The sequence below is a fragment of the Haliotis cracherodii genome, unplaced genomic scaffold (assembly GCF_022045235.1).
Source record: "Haliotis cracherodii isolate W230 unplaced genomic scaffold, xgHalCrac1.p SCAF_13, whole genome shotgun sequence".
Classification (NCBI taxonomy): Eukaryota; Metazoa; Mollusca; class Gastropoda; order Lepetellida; family Haliotidae; genus Haliotis; species Haliotis cracherodii.
The window spans coordinates 30,805,410-30,828,042 of NW_027266268.1; the positions used below are offsets into that span (position 1 = coordinate 30,805,410).

Genomic DNA, 22,633 nt, shown 5'->3' on the forward strand with positions numbered 1-22,633 from the left:
CATAAACTTGTAAATCTGACTAACTCTCCATCATCTTCGAACACAGAAAGCAGGAATACTAGTTGCAAAGGGATTTCACATTATGATGTAACAGCTCAAGCTGTGAGCTGCATCAGCCATCCAACATGGACTACTGAACACACCAGATCGTCTTTACCTGCTGTGACAAGACATACCTCGATACCATATGTGAAAGAGGATCCACCAAATTAATCACAAATAAACCCCCACACAACTTTTTCACCACCTCCGATGTTCCCTTGGGCACAACCACCACGACCCTGGCCCACAATGATTCCGCCTCCACCCCCTGGATACTCACCACCAAGAATATCACCATACTGGATGGGTAATCCCTACGTGAACTCCCTTACCAGTAACATGACTGCGTCACCGTTCTTGTGGAATCCTTGGGGACCTAATTGTGGCGCCTGATATATACAGACTTGTTTGTCATATGACTGGACTGGGGGTATCTCTCAGCATTTTTGTTCATACATCTTATTGGCATTAATCTCAGTTTGATTATTATTTCAGCAAACATTTTGGTGATATATTTGGACTCAGATACCCATATGATATAGTTAGAGTGTATCCACTTATGTTTTTACATCATATATTGCTTACCATAATCTCTATATTGTACTTGCCCAAGTGCTTAGTGATTAGCTATTTCTTCGTTACAATCCAAAATGACAAATTCGCTGACTTTTGGCTTTTGGAATATACAGGGACTAGCCAACAAGACTAATGTACTTAGTAGTGTAGAATGTCCACATTTCCTAGGCTTAACAGGGTGCTGGATTAGCCAGGACGACATAGAAGATATTAGAAGTAGATTTAACGGTTATAATGTTATAGTTAATCCAAGAACTTGTGGTGTAAATACTAGAAGTAGCATATCTAGAGGTGTCACAGCTCTTATGTACAGGAAAGATTATGAGTCTGCCATTCAAATTCTAGACAGAACTGATGGAGACATGCTGTGGATAAGAGTCAGTGGCAAGGCACTAAATAGTTCCCATGATATCATCATTGGAGTTATATATATATATACCTCCAGAAAATTCTAGCATATGGAAAGTGAAATCACAAGACCCGTTTGCTTCTCTTGAACAACATCTAGCTAGATATGGTCAAATAGGAAAACTAATAGTTGGTGGCGACTTTAACGCAAGAACGGGAACCTTCAGCGATCAAATTACATCAAAGCGAAACAATGGCCATTCTCCCCTACCTTGGCTAACTAACTACCCCCTTCTTCCCTTAAGCAGGAATAACACAGACCCTGTGACAAACAAATTTGGACACAACCTCATTCAAACCTGTCAAAATACTAACACGTGCATCCTAAATGGTAGAATAATTGGTGACTTGTTTGGAAACTATTCATCCTTGCAATATAATGGCTGCAGCACTGTGGACTATATCATAACAAAGTGTGAGGATTTTGGTTCCTTTAAAAGTCTGAAAGTACATCCACTTACACATATGTCAGACCACTGCTCTCTGTATGCAACTATGACATTGTCATTAAAACCAAAGATTAAGAGCAGTTCCAAAGCAAGGAAGACTCAGTCTAAAAGACTTTTCAAATTCATATGGAAGGATGATTCAAAGACTACTTTTAGTAATAATCTGCTTTCGGTAAATTCCAAAACTCTTTCAAACAATTTCCTCATTACTCTGCATGAGAACTCCCAAAGTGGTATTGATGATGCTACAGCCAACCTCAACAGTATTCTACTATATGCAGCACAGGGGGCTGCAAGACTTGTCCAAGTAAAACAGAAGACAAAGAGAAAAAATAAATGGTTCAACAAAAATTTCAAAGAATTATAAGATATAATGCAAGTCGCATGGCGGGACCTAGCAAAGGACCCATATGATAGAAATAGACAACATCAGTTTTATAATGCCCGTAAAAAGAACAAACATTGTAGAAAATGAACAGAGAAGAAATATACGGAGGATTTACTAAACAAACTTGAAACTTTGTCTTCAAGAAACCCACAGGAATACTGGAGGCTTGTCAGGGAACTCACTGAAAATAACGTTGATGAAAAACAAGGTGACATATCTACTGAGGAGTGGGAAAATCACTTCACTACGCTAAATTGCGACGTACCAGATAGCACAGAATTTCATTGTAATATCCCAGAATCCCTTTTAAATCAGGACACAAGAGAAAATAAACCAGAAGATAAACCTGGAATATGTAATTCTCAAATAACAGCCTCAGAACTTTACACTGCTGTGAAGAAATTAAAACGTGGCAAATCTGGTGGCCCAGATTTGATTCTGAATGAAATGATTTGTAATTCTGTTACTTTATTGGCCGACCACTACTTGAAGTTATTTAATATGATTTTGGACAGCGGTATATTCCCATCACAGTGTAGAACATCCTACATTGTTCCAATACACAAGAAGGGGGATGTTGACGATGTTAATAACTACAGAGGGATTGCCCTCGGAAGCTGTCTATCTAAATTTGTGCTCGCTATTATCAACTCGCGAATCATATCGCACATTGAATCATCCAAGTTGTTTGGTAAGAGACAGGCTGGCTTTAGAAAAGATTTCAGAACATCTGATAACATCTTCATACTGCGGACTCTGATTCAGAAATATAAGAAGTCTAAGAAGAAATTGTATGCCCGCTTTGTTGATTTTAGTAAAGCTTTTGACACTGTGTGGAGAAATGGTCTCAGACACAAGCTACTAAATAACAACATAAATGGGAAAATCTATAATCTACTTGTTATATATACTCTACACTTTATTATGCTGTGAAAACTCAAGAAGGCTCCAGTACCCCAATTTGTTCTAATATTGGTGTCAAGCAAGGATGTGTCTGCAGCCCTACCCTCTTCAGTATCTACGTAAATGACCTACATGATTACCTCATGTCAGACAATTCTAACAATGCCCCTCTACTGAATGATAAGGCCCTAACCCACTTACTATTTGCTGATGACCTTGTACTATTTTCATGCTCTGCTCGTGGTCTGCAAAACAGTCTTAACAGCCTACAGACCTTCACTGAACATTGGAAACTTAAAGTTAACTTATCCAAAACTAAAATAATTGTATTTGGGGGCTCCTCAAAAGAACATAAACTTCAATTTAAATTGGGCCATCCAACAGTTGAGGTAGAGGACTCCTATTCCTATCTTGGAGTAGTACTAATGAGGACTGGATCTTTTAAGGCCGCTGTCAATACACAGAGGAAAGGCCTTGCGAGCATGGTATAAGATCAAAAGTTCACTGAAATCAACTTCTCATCTCCCAGCAGACATTCTCATTCGCTTGTATAATGTCTTAATTGTACCCATTGCGTCATATGGAGCCGAGGTATGGGGCAGCAGTCTTCTAAGACCCTCGCATGAAATGTATCATAACTGGTCTAAACAACCATGTAATGAGATCATTATCAAAATAGCAAAGCAGATTCTAGGAGTACCAAAAAAGTCGAGTAATTTTGGATGCCTCAGTGAATTAGGAATGTACCCTCTTACTTTACAAATATATATGTTCATGTATAGATATTACCAGTGCCTGAGAGGCTTGGAATGTGACAGGCTCTTATTCGAAGCGTACCAGGAGGATATTCTCTTGGCCTCACAAAAACTGTCCTGGACATCCTCTTTCAAATATATGATGGCACACCTACTTCCCAAATCCAACAGTGAAAATGCCCCTTGCTCAAAATTCTATGAAGCTCTACAAAGAAAATTTAGAAATATATTTCTCATTGAAAGTGACCAAGTAAACACTGATAACCCCCACAAACTTAGGCATCTAGGACTTATCGAAGATAAATTTGAACTTAAGAAGTATGTTTCAGCTGTAAAATGTAAAGATCATAGATTAGCTTTAACCAAATTAAGACTCAGTTGCCATAATCTGGAGATTGAAAGAGGCCGATACACTAACACGCCTGTCGACCAGAGAATATGTAAATTATGTAACCTAAATAAGATAGAAGATGAGAAACACTTCCTTTTGTACTGTCCAAATTATCAGAATGAAAGGCAGATACTTCTTCGAACACTAGACTTACAAAACTGCCAAAATGATAATAAAATCTTAGCAAATATCCTGAACCCCTGTCCTGAAAGAGCAAATTGTGTTTCACAAATTATCTCCGACATGTTTATTAAAAGAACCTCACTTATAGACAACATCTAGATATGACCCTATGATTATTATGTCCTATCTATACAGTATCAGCATCATTAAAGTACACGCTGCCAGCCACCTCATATATATATAAATGTTTATACACTATGAATGAAGTAATATTTATATACATAATGTACAAAATGTATATCTACCTCTCATGTTGATAGTTATATTTATTCCATATGTAGATAGTTTGTACCCTGCCCTACGAGGGTGTTTTGTACAATAAAAATTCTTGATTCTTGATTCTTGATTCCAAAGATAAAATACACTGTTATACACACACACTTACATATTTGTGTGTGCGTGCTTCAGTTACTTGTGGCATGATTTCCTGTTGCGGCTTGAGTTACCAAAGATCACGTCTTATAGTAATAAACCTCTGGCATTTGACGCTGGCCCCGGTAGGATGAAAATCTCAAAGTGAAGGAATCGTCTAGAATATACGTAGGGATTTCTTGTTTGGTCAGCAAAAATCACCTTTATTTTTATTAAATACCGTGCTTCATATACAGTGGTGAAGGCCTAAATATTATTTTATTGAAAATACCAACGTACTGTTTGGTCATTTCGTCTGCTCAATCGTTTCTTAAAACGGATATCATGGACAAACCCCATACCCGGTAACGGGAGACAGAGGGACGCGCCCTGAAGGAAGGGTGGTGTTACAACTCAATAAACAAACGTAAGATAGAGAGAAGCTGAGAAAGCAACTAAAATAGTATTTTTATAAAACTATTGCCGTGGATCAGTTACAAAACTGTTATTAGTTATTGATTTCAGTTTCTGCATTGTTATATTGTATGTCTTTTTATGTCTAATTTCTTAAAATAAATGTCATAAAACTACAATATGATTTCAACAAATGACTATTCTCATGGAAATCTATAGTAATGTAGATATACATTACATATTTCTAGGCGAATGTTACTGTAAAACTGTTCAAAGCATTTACTCCGTCACTCACTCATAGGCAATGTAAATAATAAATGGATAGAATTTGCTGAAACTATTTGGTGAAATGTGTCTCGGTTTTATTTTGTAAAGGGCACTTATCAAATCACCAATATTCCAGCTATATGACGGCGGTCTAACCAGAAAGTCAAGTGAGTCACACCATAATTATTAATTCTCGGTTTAAATCTTTACATTGTGTGCAAACCTCATTTACCTGTGACCTTCTCCCTTATCTATGAAAATTAATACTAGTAGCGAGGTTTCAGTGTGATGTCGTCAGACTTGGCAGTTGAACGAAGCCATCATATAAAGACTCCATATAAAGAACGTTTCTTTGTATTCTGCCATGCTGTAGGTCTTGATTAGCGGCATTTCGACATTTGTGAAAGAAAATTCTTATCCCAACATAGGAAGATTTGCTGTCAAAATGAAAACCACTGCAGGATAGTCAGGGACCCCATTTAGGGGGTTAACACCTTGTTCAACATTATTTCAGTCATAAAGACGGCGTGTCAACTTCGTGTTGTAGGAAATACCAAATTGAAGCAGGTCGTACACGCCTAGGACTAGTAAAACCAGTCTGCACGGGTGTGGTGCTTACAAATTGAAATTTCGAATCCAGGCACGAAAAGGACGTGACAGCAAATTGCGACGCCATCAGGTGACAAGTTGACAACATGATAGAGCCATTAGAGCTAATTTTGTAACTTTATTCAAAACAAATTTACAAGTATTGTGATGGAACGCACCAAGTAATCACACATTTTACACAGCCATGTGTTCTTACTAGATTTTACAATCAGATTTATGTAAACAATGATAATACACAATCATTCAGACACAATGAAGGCAATAGGACAAACTATGTTTGTGTTTGTCACGTGTTTGTGGATAATGGCCGCTTTCAGCAGCATTCAATAATATCAGATAAGCAGACAACATTGTGACCATGTTAGCAATCGAACCCAACCCAGCAAACTTTAATTTACAATGACAGCGGCTAAATGTGACCCTCGATCTGTTGAACGTTTCGATTGAAACTCTTTGACTGATCTTTACAGTTTACTTATGGTTTGATACCCCTGCATGCACTCATAGTTTGAAGAATCCATTGGATTATTTAGAAGGTATCAAATGAATACATCCAGAGCAGCATGGCTCAACCACATCTGTATATATTCATTCTGACAGGCCGAAATAAAGTTTTAATATGAATGGCAAATGCAGACAGGATTTGAAGCATGACGGAAACCAGTGTGTACCCCAACACATAAACAATAACCTTTGATCTTTGTGGCTTTAGATTTCAAAACTATGGCAAAACATTAACGATTGCTGTATGCTTGTTTAGAATGACAGACGAATGTATACATCCAGGATAGCATGGCTCAACTACGCCTGTATATATACATCCTCCGGATAGAAACTAGGGTAAATTTCATAGGGCGGTTTATGAGAAGAAAGTAGTAATACAATATGGATGATGTTTGTTTGTATTTATCACCGCACTCAGCAATATTCCAGCTATATGACGGCGGTCTGTAAATAATCGAGCCTGGACCAAGAAATCCAGTGATTGACATATGCATCGATCGACGCAGTTGTAATACGATGACATGCATCTACCAAGTCAGCGAGCCTGACCACCCGACCCCGTTAGTTGCCTCTTAAGACAAGCACTGTCGCTTCTTACGGCTAGCATGAGTTGCTTAAGACCTATTCTCTCTGTAACTTAACAAGGAGAACTGCTTTGAATTGAAGAACGACTTAGTTACCAAGGATGTTGTCTATATGGATATCAATTGATACATGTGCTGACTATAATTATACTGATTCTCGTGTTGTAGTCTTCGGTGTGACAATTGCGGGTTGGAGCAGCATGGCTTTTTGGCCACTCCAGTCCTTGAGAGTTCATATGCATCGTGGATGAAAGAAGCTGGGTGAGTCCAAACTCGTCCATTGGTTTTCCTGGGAAGTGCCTGTAGGAGAAAAAGTCAAAATGTTACACTTTTGAAATGGCCCAGTTGCAGTCCTGACCTGAACTCAATGAAAATATTCGGGGAATCATGAAGGACAATAACAATAAATAAATATCCAAAATATATGCGATATGAAAGAAGAATTGGTGAGATATTGGGACAGTATGACGCAAGAATTTCTAACTTCCTTGACAGGCAAGCCGCTGCAATGAAGCATGTATTAGGAAAATGTTGTCTGGCAAAATATTGAATAGTTTGTTTTTTGTAGCTTTAGGAAAGCCATATTTGTTGGTCTCTTGGTCTGTAACTTAATAAATCTACAGTGTTTTCATTCTCAATACTTTCTGGTCAAACTAAATATGAGAACAATGAGTTGACGTGACGTTTTTATAGGATGCTTCGCAAACAATGGGACAATGGAATTACATAATATATATAGCTTGTAATCCAGGCTGATTTGTTCAGTGAGAATTAATGAAAGCAATTGCAACAATACCCTTGCCCTAATGGATAATATGATTTATCACTGTTGATATCATTATTTACCTACTGACATAAGTGTGCGGTTAAATTGCAGCGACCTTGAGTTCATATACTCACTATTGATTAGAAAGGAGATGGGTGTGGCAGACAGGTGCGGTGTACAGTTCTGGCAGACAGGTGCGGTGTACAGCTGTGGCAGACAGGTGCGGTGTACAGCTCTATCAAGGGAACCTGTACATGTACAGATTGTGATCAGGTCATTTTATACACACAGGAACAATTTCTTAGAATTGAATAGACCATGATGAAAATGAAACAGGTAGATGAATTTGTACTTCAAGAAAATTGTTTGGAACAGTCTGTCTGGAAGTGAGTCTCACACTTTTAACTATCAACGAAACACAGGGGCAGGATGGAAACATCTGTTACTTCTTCAACGTCTTAGTTTACCCTTCATGTAACATACGTACTAAGATATTCCTGCAAGAATTTATCAACACCAACTTTTGAAACAAAGTAATGTTTGAAACTCGTATTCTTAATTCAAAGAAATATTTAGAAGGACAGCTTGATAATTGAGTTATTTCAGCATGTCAAACAAGTTGTTCAAACGATTCCCTCGTCACAGTCGACATACATGGAGTTTTTTATACGCTTTTACACTCTGCATATATCCACATAACAGTCCTCAGATGCATGTTATCAACACATGTTATTGTGATTTGTAAATTTAGAATTTTTCCAAACCCCCATAATCTCATATACGTGAAACCTGTTCCTCTTTGACGAGAGAATTCAATTAGAGTTAGATATTTGAATTGGTATGCTTCATACACAATCCACGAAATTTGATCCATTTAAAAATATTTCGAGGTATTTTCATAGTGAGCAGAGAAAGTTTGATATGGGAGGGAAGCCGGAAATTACACAGTTGTAAGGGCAAACCAGGATTCGAACACAAGATCATAGGTTTCTGGGACGTCTCAGGGAGCAAGAGTTGATTGAGTATATAAAGATATCCGGTAAAATGGCAGCGATCTCGTATACTGGTACTCACCATAGTCTAGAGCCGGGGCAGGTCTGGTAGGCAGGTGTGGTAGAAAGGTGTGGTAGGCAGGCGCAGTGTACAAGTTCGGCAAGGGTACCTGTACATTACAGATTGTTTACAGATGTCATTGCATACACACCAGGAACAAGTACTCGGAACATAATTTACCAAGGGGGTGTTATGTAAAAAGATAGGAATGGGGTCTTGACTTAAGAAAGTTGTAAGAACAGTCTTACACTTTTAACCATCATAAATAGTATGAATCTTACCTTGTCACTTTGTTCTGTTGAGCGGACATCCATTTTAGTGGTAGACTGATTCTGCCAACATCCTACCATAGCACCGCACATGACTCAAGGAATTAACGATACTAAATAAAATATCTTGTTGATTTTTTAGTTTTAACCAAAGGTACTTTTTCAGACTCCACAGTGAGATCGGACATTAGAAGTAACCGAGAAGATGTTTGTGAATAAAACCGAGTCACCGTTCAACTAGGAGGTGTTGGCGGGTGTTTCATGTTGGAATATGAGCCATGAAACATAAAACGTCCCTCAACACCTCAAAGCTGCCGAGTCATCGGGAAGTACACACGTACAGCATCAGGGACTTGCAAGCGGACGATCGTGCTAGGTTTACATACAAAACCAGATACTGATATCACCAAGATATTAAGATGTCATCTTAGATCAGGCTGGAAATGTGCAAAATGCCGAATTAGTTTTATGAATTTGCGATACGATGCAGCGTCGGGCTCAAGTTAACATAAAACTTGAAACCGTTTAAATCTACACTCATTGGATCATATGATCACGGGCTGCGTATATAAGAAGGAATCAATTTTTGACCATGAAGCGGTGTAATTGGCAGAGGTGTTGGAGAAGGTAGACTTATCACACCTGAAGAAAAAGTATTCTGTTAATATCAGAATTATTCAATCACTTTACAGGCACTAACATGATAGAAATTCAATCTTTGTACATAAGGATTAAGTGCTATAGTATAAATGATTCGTTTATGACTTCAGTTTTACTTACTGCATCTGGAGGGGTGACACCAGGTTGACGTGGTCGCTGACTGGAGGAATGAGTCGTTGACTGCTGGACTGTTGATGGTAGACCAATGGCAGCCTGGGGCTGAGGCTTTTGGCAACTGAGGATGGATGGCAGCTTAGACTTGCAACCGAGGCTGGTGACCTATTGCCACCCTTTTCTAAAAGATGCGTCTCGGTCCTTCGTATCGACACCTGATATGATAAGGAGATTTTTGTTAACATGTGTAGAACGAGGCAATTAAAACAGACTGGGAACATTTATTACTTGTCCAACATACATACGTATACAGTTCTGCAAGAATGTACTAACACCAACTTTTTGAAATATTAAGCTTGTTGACGGCGAGACAACTGACAGCTGGAGCTTTTGTTTGTGTGGTGACTTGTTACTGAGACCGTGGTACGGTCTTGAGGTTGGACGAATTTAATAACCAAGTCTTGCCAAGCTAAGGCTGTTTGCTTATTGCATGTCAGGTAAAGTACCTTGAGGCTGGTGGCAACTGAGGCAGGATGGTGGCAACTGTGGCTGGTGGCAACCGAGGCAGGCTGGTGGCAACCGAGGCAGGCTGGTGACAAGTGGGCAGGTGGCAACCGAGGCAGGAAGGCGGCAACTGAGGATGGTGGCAACCGAGGCAGGAAGGCGGCAACTGAGGATCTTGGCAACCGAGGCAGGAAGGCGGCAACTGAGGCAGGAAGGCGGCAACTGAGGCAGGAAGGCGGCAACTGAGGCAGGAAGGCGGCAACTGAGGATGGTGGCAACCGAGGCAGGAAGGCGGCAACTGAGGATGATGGCAACCGAGGCAGGAAGGCGGCAACCGAGGCAGGAAGGCGGCAACTGAGGCAGGAAGGCGGCAACCGAGGCAGGAAGGCGGCAACTGAGGATGGTGGCAACCGAGGATGATGGCAACTGAGGCATGAAGGCGGCAACTGAGGCAGAAAGGCGGCAACTGAGGCAGGAAGGCGGCAACTGAGGCAGGAAGGCGGCAACTGAGGCAGGAAGGCGGCAACTGAGGCAGGAAGGCGGCAACTGAGGATTGTGGCAACCGAGGCAGGATGGTGACAACTGAGGCAGGGAAGAAGGCAACTGAAATATTCAGAAAGACTGCTTGAATAATGAATTATTTCAGCACATGTCAAGAAAACAAGCTCTTCAAAGAACTTCCTTATCACACTCGACATACATTGAGTTTTCATTTTGATACGCTTTTGTACTCGGCATAAAATCCACAGGTCGAAGGGCGAACCAGGATTCGAACACACGATCATAGGTTTCTATCATATATTGTTTATATAAAGTATCTGGTAAAATGGCAGCGATCTAGCGTTCCTATACTCACCATAGACAAGAGCGGAGACAGGTGTGGTATGCAGATGTGGTAGACAGGTGCAGTGTACAACTTCGGCAAGGATACCTGTAAATTACAGATTGTGATCAGATGTCATTTCATACACACCAGGAACAAATATTTGGAACATAATTTACCAAAGGGATGTTATGTAAATAGATGGGAAGAAGGTCTTGACTTCTTTAGAAAGTTATTTGGAAGAGTGTCTACAAGTGAGTCTCACTTTTAACTATCAACTAAGCAAACTCACCTGTCACTTTGTTGAGTGGTAGACTGCTAACATCCTACCTACCATAGCACCGCACATGATTAGGAACGTCCCTCTTTAACTCGAAATATTTATGATACTAAATGACATTTATTTTTAAACAGAGGCACTTTTTCAGACTGCCCAGTGAGATCGGACACGTTCATTTGTATGTGAGCACGAACTTCTCCAAATACAAGTAACCGAGAAGATGTTTGTGAATAAAACCGAGTCACCGTTCAACTAAGAGGTGTTAGCGGGTGTTTCAGGTAGAAATTTGAGCCATGAAACATGAAACACCCCTCAACACCTCAGAGCTGCCGAGTTATCGGGAAGTACACACGGAGACCATCAGGGACTTGTAAGTGAACGAATGTGTCAAGATCAGGACGTTGTACCAAGGTTTGGACGTATTTTCAGATCCTGATGACATGAAGATGTTCAGATTTGCAAATTATGTTTTGGACTTTAGGTGATAGGATCATAGTATATCAGAAGGTATAAATTCCTGCACATGAAGCGGTGCAATTGGCAGGAGTTGAGAAGGTAGCCTGTCAACACACCTGAAGAAGAAACAATATTGTGTTAATTTCTGAATTATTCAATCACTTTCATAAACAAATATGACAATCCAATTCATTGTGGCCAAAATTGTGGACGAACTAACATAACAGCCGTTGAAGTGGGATATATAGCAGAAATTCAATTTTGATTCAAGATAATGGCACACGTTCTCAGCAATATTCCAGCTTATATGACGGGGGTCGGTAAATGCTCAAGTCTCGACCAGACAATCTAGTGATTGATATTATGAGCACTGATCCACGAAATTGGGATACGATGATATTGATCTCGGTAGTCGCCTCGTGCGACGAGCACAGTCGCCTGTTACAGCAAGCATGGGTTGCTGAAGACCTATTCCCTTCCTGGATCTTCACTGGTCTTGCCTTAAAGAATTACTTCCTATAAAAAAAAGATATTCGTACATAGCTCCATTTAACTTACTGCATTTGAGAGGCAACACCAGGTGGACCGAAGGATGGATTATTCGTTGACCGCTGGCCTGTTGATGGTAAGACCAATGGCAGCTTGGGATGGACGGCACCCGAGGCTGATACTGAGGTCGGTGACATTGGCTATCGTCGCCTTTTCCTGAGAAAAGCGACCTGGTCCTTCGTTACGACACCTGAAGTGCAAGGAAAATGTCGTTACTATTTGTAAAAACAGGCAATAATGAGTGAGTTCGGTTTTACGCCGATTTTAGCAATATTCCAGCAATATCACGGCGGGGGACACCAGAAATTGGCTTCACACATTGTACCATGTCGGGAATCGAACCCGAGTCTTCGGCGTGACAAGCGAACGCTTCAACCACTAGGCTACCCGACCGCCCCCAAAACAGGCAATAAAAACACCAGGGTGAGTACATCTATTACGTACAAAACATACACACCTATCTACTTCTGCAAGAATCTACATATACCTACGAAAGAAACATTAATCTTGTATGTAAATCGTCAAAAAAAATAATTTTAGAGACATTTAAAACGACAACTTGACAATTGTGAGCATATTTAAGCACAATTTCAAACAAACAAAGTCTTCAAACAATTCCCGTATCACTCAACATACATTCAGAGTTAAATTTTGGAAAGTTTTTAAACCCTGCAGAAATCCACAGATTCACCGTCCTCAGTAGTACAAGTGGTCAACAGGTTATTGTTTGAAAAACAATACTCTTCACACACCTATCTTATATAAAAATCAAATAGTTCCTTTTGACGAGAACGTATCGTATTGGCCATTCACACAGTTGCATGTTTAACCATTCGATGTATTGTGTTGGTGGGGAGAGAACTTCTTCAGAAGTCTGTAAACATGTATAGTGAGTGAGTATTCAAGTATATTCATGTGACAATATGTTGAGGTATTGTTTTAGTGGACAGAACAGCTTGATGTTTGGGCAAAGCCAGCAGTGATGCATGTCTCAAACATTACCACTTCAGTAAACAAGGGTATGGTGCTGACAAACCATGAAACAACCAGGGCAAACCAGGATTCGAACACGTTCATAGGCATGTGGGACGTCTAAGGGAGGCACAGTTACCGCTGCATGTAGGAATGTAAGTGAGTGGGTCAACAATAGTACAATACTAATATTTGACTGATATGCAAACAGTGGTCAATGGGATGAGTACACAGGTACAATCACACTGACTGGTCGTCATTTTATTCGACAACACGCATAGGTACGTGTTACCTCTTCTGCCCTAGGTTACTCAGTTTGTTTGTTTGTTTTTTAACGCCGCACTCACCAATATTCCAGTGATATGACGGCGGTCTGTAAATAATCGAATCCGGACCAGACAATCCAGTGATTGACATCATGAGCATCGATCCACTTAATTGGGATCAATGACATGTATCAACCAAGTCAGTGAGCATGACCACCTGATCCCGTTAGTCGCCTTTTACGGCAAGTATGGGTTGCTGAAGATCTATTCTACCCTGGAACCTAGGTTAACATATGTTTTCCTAGGTTACTCAGTGAACATATGGAAGAAGGTATAGTGGTGGAAGCAGTCAGTAGAAATTCTGTGAAAAGAGATTTTGGTTGTTGTTTAACGCCGCATTTAGCAATATTCCAGCTACATTACAGGTCTGTAATCAATTGAGTGGACCAGACAATCCGGTGATTGACAGCAGGCGCTTCGATCCATGCAATTGGATTACGGTGACATCCATCAACCAAGTCAGCGAACTTACTTGTCATCCCTCCTCCCAACGCCATCTGTGTCACGCCTGCCGGCTTCCGAACGCGGCCCCTCTTCTGCAATGAAAATAAAAATTATCATATTGTTACTCTAGCCAAGGGTTTTACGCCACTTTTAGCAATATTCCAGCAATTTCACGGCGGAGGACACATTGTACCCATGTCGGGAATCGAACCAGGTCTTCGGCGTGACGAGCGAACGCTTTAACCACTAGGCTACCCGACCGCCCAAGCCAAGGGTTAGAGTGCTACTTACCAGGAATATATATGATAAGGCTATAAGTCATATATCACGTTCCTATGGTTGAGAGTGGCATTGGGTATATTGTCCGAGTATATATGTATTATGGTGAAGTATCAGCTCAATGTGAAATCAGGATCTAGTTTAAGGGTCAGTCACTGTTATCAGGAATATAGTAAATAAATCATATCAACATCCATGTTGTTCCCGTTAGTCGCCTTTTACGACAAGCAAAGTCGCCTTTTACGGCAAGCATGGGTTGCTGAAGACCTATTCTAACCCGGATTTTCACGGGTCTATGACAATTTAACAGTATAACGTATTATGTCACATTGGATTGACAGCGCATTAGGAGTGACTAATGTAATTGCATCAAGGAGGTATGGCAAAATGCAAGTCGGTCCTTGATAGTCCAGAAGTTCTACAATCTTTGTGTACGGAAGTCAGTATTAGCATGAAATCTCAATTAATAACAGATGATGAAATATAATCTCACCGAAGTCCTCTGAGCTTCGTCCAAAAGACGCAACAGCTCCTGGTACGGCTGTTGCTGCTGTTGCTGTTGTTGTTGCCGTTGCTGCCTCTCTCTCGCCAATCTGTGTTGCTCTGCCCGATGCTGTTGTTGCTGCTGTTGTCTCTGTTGCTGCTGTTGCTGCAACCTCAGTGCATTCCTCTGCCTGCGCCTGTCCGCCCTTCTCTGGTTCAAATCTTGTGTCTGAGTGAAAGAAAATACCCAATGCAAATATAAGTACAGTGCAAAAGTATGTTATAAAGAGATAAAAAACTGACATGTGAGGAGTCCTGTTTTGTTTGCTTGTTGCTTGCTTGGTTTTTTGTGTGTTTTTGTTTGTTTCTTTGATGGGATGGGGGTGTTTGGAGTGAGTGAGTGAGTTGGGTTTAACGCCGCTTTTAACATTATTTCAGTTATATCACGGCGTGTCAGCTTAATGTGGGAGGAAAGCCCGAAGTGATGCAGGTCTCAGACGTTTACCACTTCGGTGAAACCCACGAACACGGGTATGGTGCTGACAAACCTAGAAACATAATTGGGGCGAACCGGGATTCGAACCCACAATCATAGGTTTCTGGCTTGTCCAAGGGACGCAACTCTGCACAGCGAATCGCGGCGCCTTAGACGACTGGACCACCCGTGCCCCCGGGGGTGTTTGGAGGGCGGTGTTGTTTCAAAGAAGTTTTGAACGTAGATTTAATTCTTGGTTACATTTTCTTGTGCAGTGATTACCCAGATATTTAGGAGAGATGAATTCTACTTTATTATGGCATCATTGCATCGTCACATGCAGCATTTAGCTTTTGGGTGACGACCTCTGAAGTGTGGACAAGTTACCCGGCAAACCGCATATACATCGAAACCATCAACCATCTGCTCCATCGGGTTTGGTGACAAGCAACGAGGTGAGAACCTGACCACCCAATGACAATTTCAATCTGCTTGTACAAGTACACAGGGCCTATTGTGACCGGAATTACCACAGGGTGGTGGTTTTGTAGATTTGTTGTTGTTTAACGCCAAACTCAGCAATATTCCAGCAATATGACGGCGGCCTATAAATAATCGAATCTACTCCAGGCAATCTTGTAAACGATATTGTGAGGAACGGTCCAAGCCTTTGGGGTACATTGAGACACAATCAACCACATCGCCCTGCACAGAGTGCTGGGCACTAATAATTCTAACCCGGCATTCCCACGGGTTGTCTTTGTCGGGGTAGATTCAGAATGTCCGATGATGGTCAAGGGCGATTAATTCAGGCATGTTAGGTTATGTGGCGAGAGTGAGTTATATAACTATACTATACTATATATAACTAACTGAATTTGAGCACACTCACTGTTGGCACAGTCTGGGTCGCCATTGTGACAGAAGTCGCTGCCGTTCCTGCCACTGGTACCGGTGCTGTCGATGTGGACGTTGACGGTGCTGTCCATGTTGCTGCAGACGTTGTTGACGGTGCTGTCCATGTTGCTGCAGACGTTGTTGACGGTGCTGACGGTGCTGTCCATGTTGCTACAGACGTTGTTGACGGTGCTGTCCATGTTGCTGAGGGCTTTGCTGAGGGCGTTGACGTGCTGCGAGACTGTGGGAAACAAAGTAATGTAAACAGCCGGCGTTATTTACGTGTATACATACACACTGACGGTGCACTTGCTCGTTATGAATATTGTATATCGCATGAAGACAGAAACTCTAGGTGGTCCAAACTAATGTTTTTTTCCCAAAATAACCACGTTTATTATCAACTCTAAAACATATATTTTGTTTTGTCAAGGAATTGTATGCTTGTATAATTTAGCAATATATGACCTTGATAAAAAAACAGCTTTAACCCCGACACTTCAACAACGCCTAGATATCTTTTGACGTTTAACGCCGCACTCTTGGGGTGAAATTGTTTTTTTACGGCATGTGGAGTGAGTGAGTATGGCTTTATGCCGCTTGTTTCAGCAATATTGCAGCTATTTGAGGTCAATATATAAATAATCGAGTCGGGCCAAACAATCCAGAGATTAATCCACGCAATTGATATACGATAACATGCAATGAACCATATATACGAGCCTGACCATCCGACCATTAAGTCGCCTCCTACAACAAAGTTGCGCGGGACCTATATTCTTACCCAGAATACCAACAGGTCGAGATTAAAGAATGTTTTGTTTCGTTGCACTCACCAGTAATCCAGCTATATGACGGCAGTATGTAAATAATCGAGTCTGGAACAGATTAATAACATGAGCATCGCTCCACACAATTAGGATACGATGACATGCATCAACCAAGTCATTGACCCTGACCACGCTATCCTGTTAGTCGCCTTTTTCAAGCAAAGCCACCCCTTACAACAAACATGGGTTGCTGAAGACCTATTAAAACCCGGTTCATCATAGGTGCTTAGACATCAATAAAAGTCATGAACTGAATGTGAGACCCTTCATTTTGCCTTAGCTCGATTCCGAAGTACATGTACATGTCCACAAGAATACAAATGCATGTGCACGCGTTTCTTAACAATCTCTTACTATTCCATCAATGTACTACGTCATTATGTGCATATGTATCTGTTCCAAATCATTCATATGTGTCCACAACGTATTTGCAATGTCGTCATTGTGCACACAGAAGTCGTATCACCAACACTGTCTGTACGACCTGTGACTCGCCATCATAAGACGCATGAAGAGAATAGGTTTTCAGCAACTCATGCTTGTCGTTAGAGGCGACTAACGGGAACGGTTTTGGTCAAGCTCGCTGCCTTGGAGGATTCATATCATCCCAAGTACGTAGATCGATGCAGATGGTGTCAATCGTTGGATTGTCTGGTCCAGACTCGATTATTCACAGACCTCCGTCATATAGCTGGAATACTGCCGAGTGTCGTTAAACAACAAACAAACAAAACAAAAAAACGTTATTGTGCAGACAAGACGTATCACATTGCACTGTCAACATCATGGGGACTCGCCATCATAAAACTGTTATGTTGTTCACATTGGTGTGTCTGACTTACATTCGCCTTCAGTTGCCCGTTCTCCACTTTAAGAAGCCTGTTCTCCTCCCGGAGTCTCCGGACTTCTTCCCGCAGCTGGATAACCTCAGCTTGAACCAGCTGCCAGACACCAAATAAAAGATGTCAGCAAATTGCAATTATAATACTGATATATTCAAAGTTTATGTACACGATACAGAATTACAAACTATTTACTCGTCTTTTAACAACTAAATCAGCACTATGTGACGTCGGTCTGCAAATAATCGAGTCTTGACCAGACAATCAAGTGACTGATATCTTAGGCATCAACCTACGGAGTTGAGATACACTTTGATGTGAGGTTTTAGCCACCTGCCGTCTAAGCTGATGTTCGACTCCACACGTTGATATATTTTTTGCACGTCGTTTTTAAATCGGCGTAAAAACCTCTCTGACTCACCGAATTTTGATAGAACACAGCCGTTATATACATAGGACACATGCGAGTAAGACGGAGTTGGCATGCATAGAATGTGTAGGCCAGCATAGAACTAGAAGGCCTGCATACATGTAGAACTAGAAGGCCTGCATAGAACAGGTTGAGGCAGGAATATTCAATAAAACATTCTGTGCCTACTCACATTCATTTGCGTCGCCCCCCGATGACGTGCCACTGCTGTCCGTCTTGTGGTCGCCGGTGTGGTCGTCATCGGGGTCACAAATGGCGTTGACGACGTCGACGACATCGACGAAGTCCGGTTCCCGGCCTGTGGTAGCTGGGTGGCCTGGGGTGTCTGCTGGGCCTGAGAGTGCGATCCCTGTGGTCCCGGGGGTACCTGCTGGGCCTGCGTTGCCTGTGGTCCCTGCGGAGCCGGCGGGGCCTGCGGGGCCTGCTGAGTCAAACCTAGAGAACTTAAGAAATTGAACATTCTGATAATAATAATAATGATAATAATTGCGATGAGAGACTTTGGAGAGCGAAGCGATAAACGACATGCGCGAGTAGCTGTAGAAGTATTCACGTTATATAGTACGCCCTTAGGAAGCAACCATTTGATTTAAAAGGGAGGGGGGACTTTGGTTTGCGATCAGAATAACTTATGTTCAGGAGTTGAGTTACTTTTTTCAACTTAAACATAAACATGAATATACTATTCAATACATACCGTCTACAAGAAAATGGCACATATGTCCCCCAGTAAACAGGGCCTTGATTATTATTTGAGAAGTTACCCCCCTCCCCCGAAAATCAAATGGCTGCTCCCTTAACCCCAGTCAAGCCAACAAGCACGTGCCCGGGGACTATTAATGTGTTCAGTGACAAGTCAGCTGAAAGTGTGTACAATGATTTAATCTCGTGAAGCTCAAGCATTTTGTCAAATCGCAAGCGTTTTGAACAACAGAGCCCTGTGAAACGTCACAAGCCTCCAACCCCATCGGACAGTGTTATGCAACGACGCTCCAGCTGGGCATGTTATACGTGCTCTTCTCGAGAAACAAGCATGGACAATGGAAATCCTCATCATGTCTCAAACCATTGCACACACAGTGTTTCGACAGTAATCTAATTTAATTTGTAGTTGATCATTCGTGAATCTTGTGTAAATGGTCCCATATTTCAACGTCCATGATCAGTGCTGCTAGCGTAGTTATGTTTTTTTAATGATTGTCATAACCGGCTTGCATGTCATATCAATCAATGTATTGAACTAAAACTTGTTACGATTTCCTTAGAAGCAGCGCGGTGGGATAGCTAAGTGGTGAAAGCGTTCGCTCGTCACCACGAAGATTCGGGTTCGATTCACCATATGGGTACAATGTGTGTAGTTCATGTCTGGTGTCCTCCACCGTGATATTGCGGAAATATTGCTAGAAACGGCATAAAAGCATACTCAATCCAACAGAAACACAGCGCCACCTACTTGTATACATTGATAACGTGTTCATTTTTAATAAGTTATTTTTAAAAACAATTGAAGGGAATGTCCAATGTAAAAACATTTGATAATATCACTTTTTGTGATTAAAAAATAAATGTGATATATATTGTATGTATGCTAACAGTAAAATGTTTAATATCAAATGTAACAGACATGGGTTTTATGTGTAGATTTGTGTTTTAACGTTGTATAGAGAATTGTGACAAGAAAAATGGGTAAATGGGTCGTATATATAATCAAACTTTTCTGGCGAGTGCATACAGCAATATGTCGGTTGTTTGTTTGGTTGATTTGTTGTTTAACGCCGCACTCAGTAATATTCCAGCTATATGATGATGGTCTGTAAATAATCGAGTCTGGACCAGACAATCCAGCGATTGATAACATGAGCATTGATCCATGCGATTGGGATCGATGACATGCATCAACCAAGTCAGCGAGACTGACCACCCGATTCCGTCAGTCGCCTCTCATGACAAGCATAGTCGCCTTTTACGGCATACATGGGTTGCTGAAGATCTATTCTACCCGTGTTATGGTTTTCCCTTTGTGAAAATATTTGACACGTTTCTGTGTTCAGCACATTTTAAGTAAGTCTCCTGCTTTCATTCTTGACTATCAGTCATCGCAACAGTCAAACCATTGGCTGATAGAATGATACAGTGCCACCGCCAACGCCGCCACAACAACCACTACAACAACAGCAACTACTACCACTACTACTACTACTACTACTACTACTACTACTACTACTACTGTGGTCTAGTGGTAGAGCGGAAGGTCCTGGCTTCGATTCCATACCAAACGACGTTAAACGATGCCTTGCACTCAGCAGGCTAAACCAAGGACTGGTGGGCTCGGAGTCAGTATACTGTGTCTGAGTGAGGTATTCATGTTAACCTGCAGCATGGCATAACAGTTGGCTAGCACTATAAAACCCACAAGTCAGGACCATAACAATCAGCACATACACATACATGCACGTTACATTAATGCAATAATCTTGAACGCGACGTCTCACCTCACCTCACCTCACCTCACCTCACCTCACCTCACCTCACCTCACCTCACCTCACCTCACCTCACCTCACCTCACCTCACCTCACCTCACCTCACCTCACCTCACCTCACCTCACCTCACCTCACCTCACCTCACCTCACCTCACCTCACCTCACCAATAATATACCCGTCAACCCATGGGTAACTAATGCTTGCAGTAAAAGGTGACTATGCTTTTCGTAAGAGGCGACTAACGGGATCGGGTGGTCAGACTTGCTGACTTGGTTGATGTATGTCATTGTATCCAAATTGCGCAGATTGATGCCGATGATATCAATCACTAGCTAGTCTGGGCCAGATTCTTTTATTTCCCAGATCGCCGTCAAATAGCTGGAATATTGCTCCACGTCACTGTCACTCGTACATCATCGCAAAGGAAGCGTTATATTCGCTTGGAAGATAATGCGTGAATATATTGTAGTTATATATTGGTTGTAGTCGATGAGAACGATATAGAGCTATGCCTAAATACGACCTGGTGCACAGGTAGCCCAGTCGTCCAAGGCAGCCCAATTCGCTGCACAGAGTTGCGTCTCTTTGTGTGCCAGACAACTATGATTTGGGGTTCGAATCCTAGTGCGACCTGATTATGAATCTAGGTTTGTCGGCACCATACACCATGCTCATGATGTCAATCACTGGATTGTCTGGTCTAGACTCGATTATTAAAAGACCGCAGTCACATATCTGGAATATTGCTGAGTGCGGCGTTAAACAACAAACAAACAAACCCAGATATGCACCCACCTACACATGCACACACACACACACACACACATACGCATGCACACACACACACACACACACACACACACACACACACACACACACACACACACACACACACACACACACATTCCGACACAAACACATGTAGACTTAACTGGACGTACCCTGAAAATATCACTAAATGTTGAGAGGATCTAAACACAATATCCCATTGTGTTGCATGGTGTAAAGACAAAATAACTAGTTTATTAAAGTCCATTAATAAGGGTGAGGTTCTTCACCTGTGTGCTACAAAATCATAATTTAATATGTACGAAATACGGTACTCTCGTGTCATTGGTAACAGTATAAAGAAGAATGTTTTAATAGGTAATCGGCTGACCTGAGTGTAAAGCTTTGTCAAGTCTATAGTGAATTAATGTTGTGTATTTTTCTACGAGAAGTAACTTGACTACAAAATTCAAATTCTTTGCAAACTAATAAAAAATGCATCTTTTTTATTTCACAAAGCTGTATTCTCGTTATTTGACATGATCTGATCACATATTCCACTCCACCCCACCAACACGAAAATGGTGTATATATATTTTACAGGCACTTTAAACATTTACTGGTGCATATGCTTCGACGCTTTATTTATTGTTGCACATCCTCCAACAGACTTCCTTCCAATATATGCACATTTTACACTCTCATCAAAACTTTGGGTCAAGGTCGTAGCTAGAGACAGTCAAACTTTACTCTGCTCTCCAGAAAATGTACCTTTTCAAGTAAATAGCACAACATGGGCAAGTGCAGACTATACAACAAACATCATCTGAAACTCAAGACAACAATTCTGCAGTATTAACTCAAGATCAACAACCAAGAAAATGGACAATCATTCCATGGTAGTGCCAACCCAGGGAGCTACAACTGACAAAGATGGCGCCACAAGAGAGAAACCCTACACCATAAACAGGGCCAGGGCACTCAGAGCCAAGATGGATGCCACAGAGAGGGAGGCAGTACAGATCAGAGAAACAGGTGGGGGTCTTTCTTTGGACATGAATACTGGTACCTATGAAATATTCAGACACAATTGTGGTGCATTCTTC

At 41.4% G+C, this 22,633-nt stretch overlaps 1 protein-coding gene across 1 annotated transcript in view; it reads right to left on the minus strand.

Moving 5' to 3' along the window:
• Positions 1–22,633, minus strand: part of LOC139458614 (streptococcal hemagglutinin-like) — a 71,214-nt gene that overhangs the window by 17,251 nt on the left and 31,330 nt on the right. The window contains exons 16-23 of the mRNA XM_071240036.1: positions 18,449–18,697; positions 16,170–16,415; positions 14,813–15,031; positions 14,069–14,132; positions 12,366–12,488; positions 10,193–10,772; positions 9,693–9,901; positions 6,976–7,124 (exon numbers count right to left, since the gene is read on the minus strand). Of these exons, the coding sequence (XP_071096137.1) occupies positions 6,976–7,124; positions 9,693–9,901; positions 10,193–10,772; positions 12,366–12,488; positions 14,069–14,132; positions 14,813–15,031; positions 16,170–16,415; positions 18,449–18,697 (1,839 nt within the window). The remainder of the gene's footprint in view (positions 1–6,975; positions 7,125–9,692; positions 9,902–10,192; positions 10,773–12,365; positions 12,489–14,068; positions 14,133–14,812; positions 15,032–16,169; positions 16,416–18,448; positions 18,698–22,633) is intronic.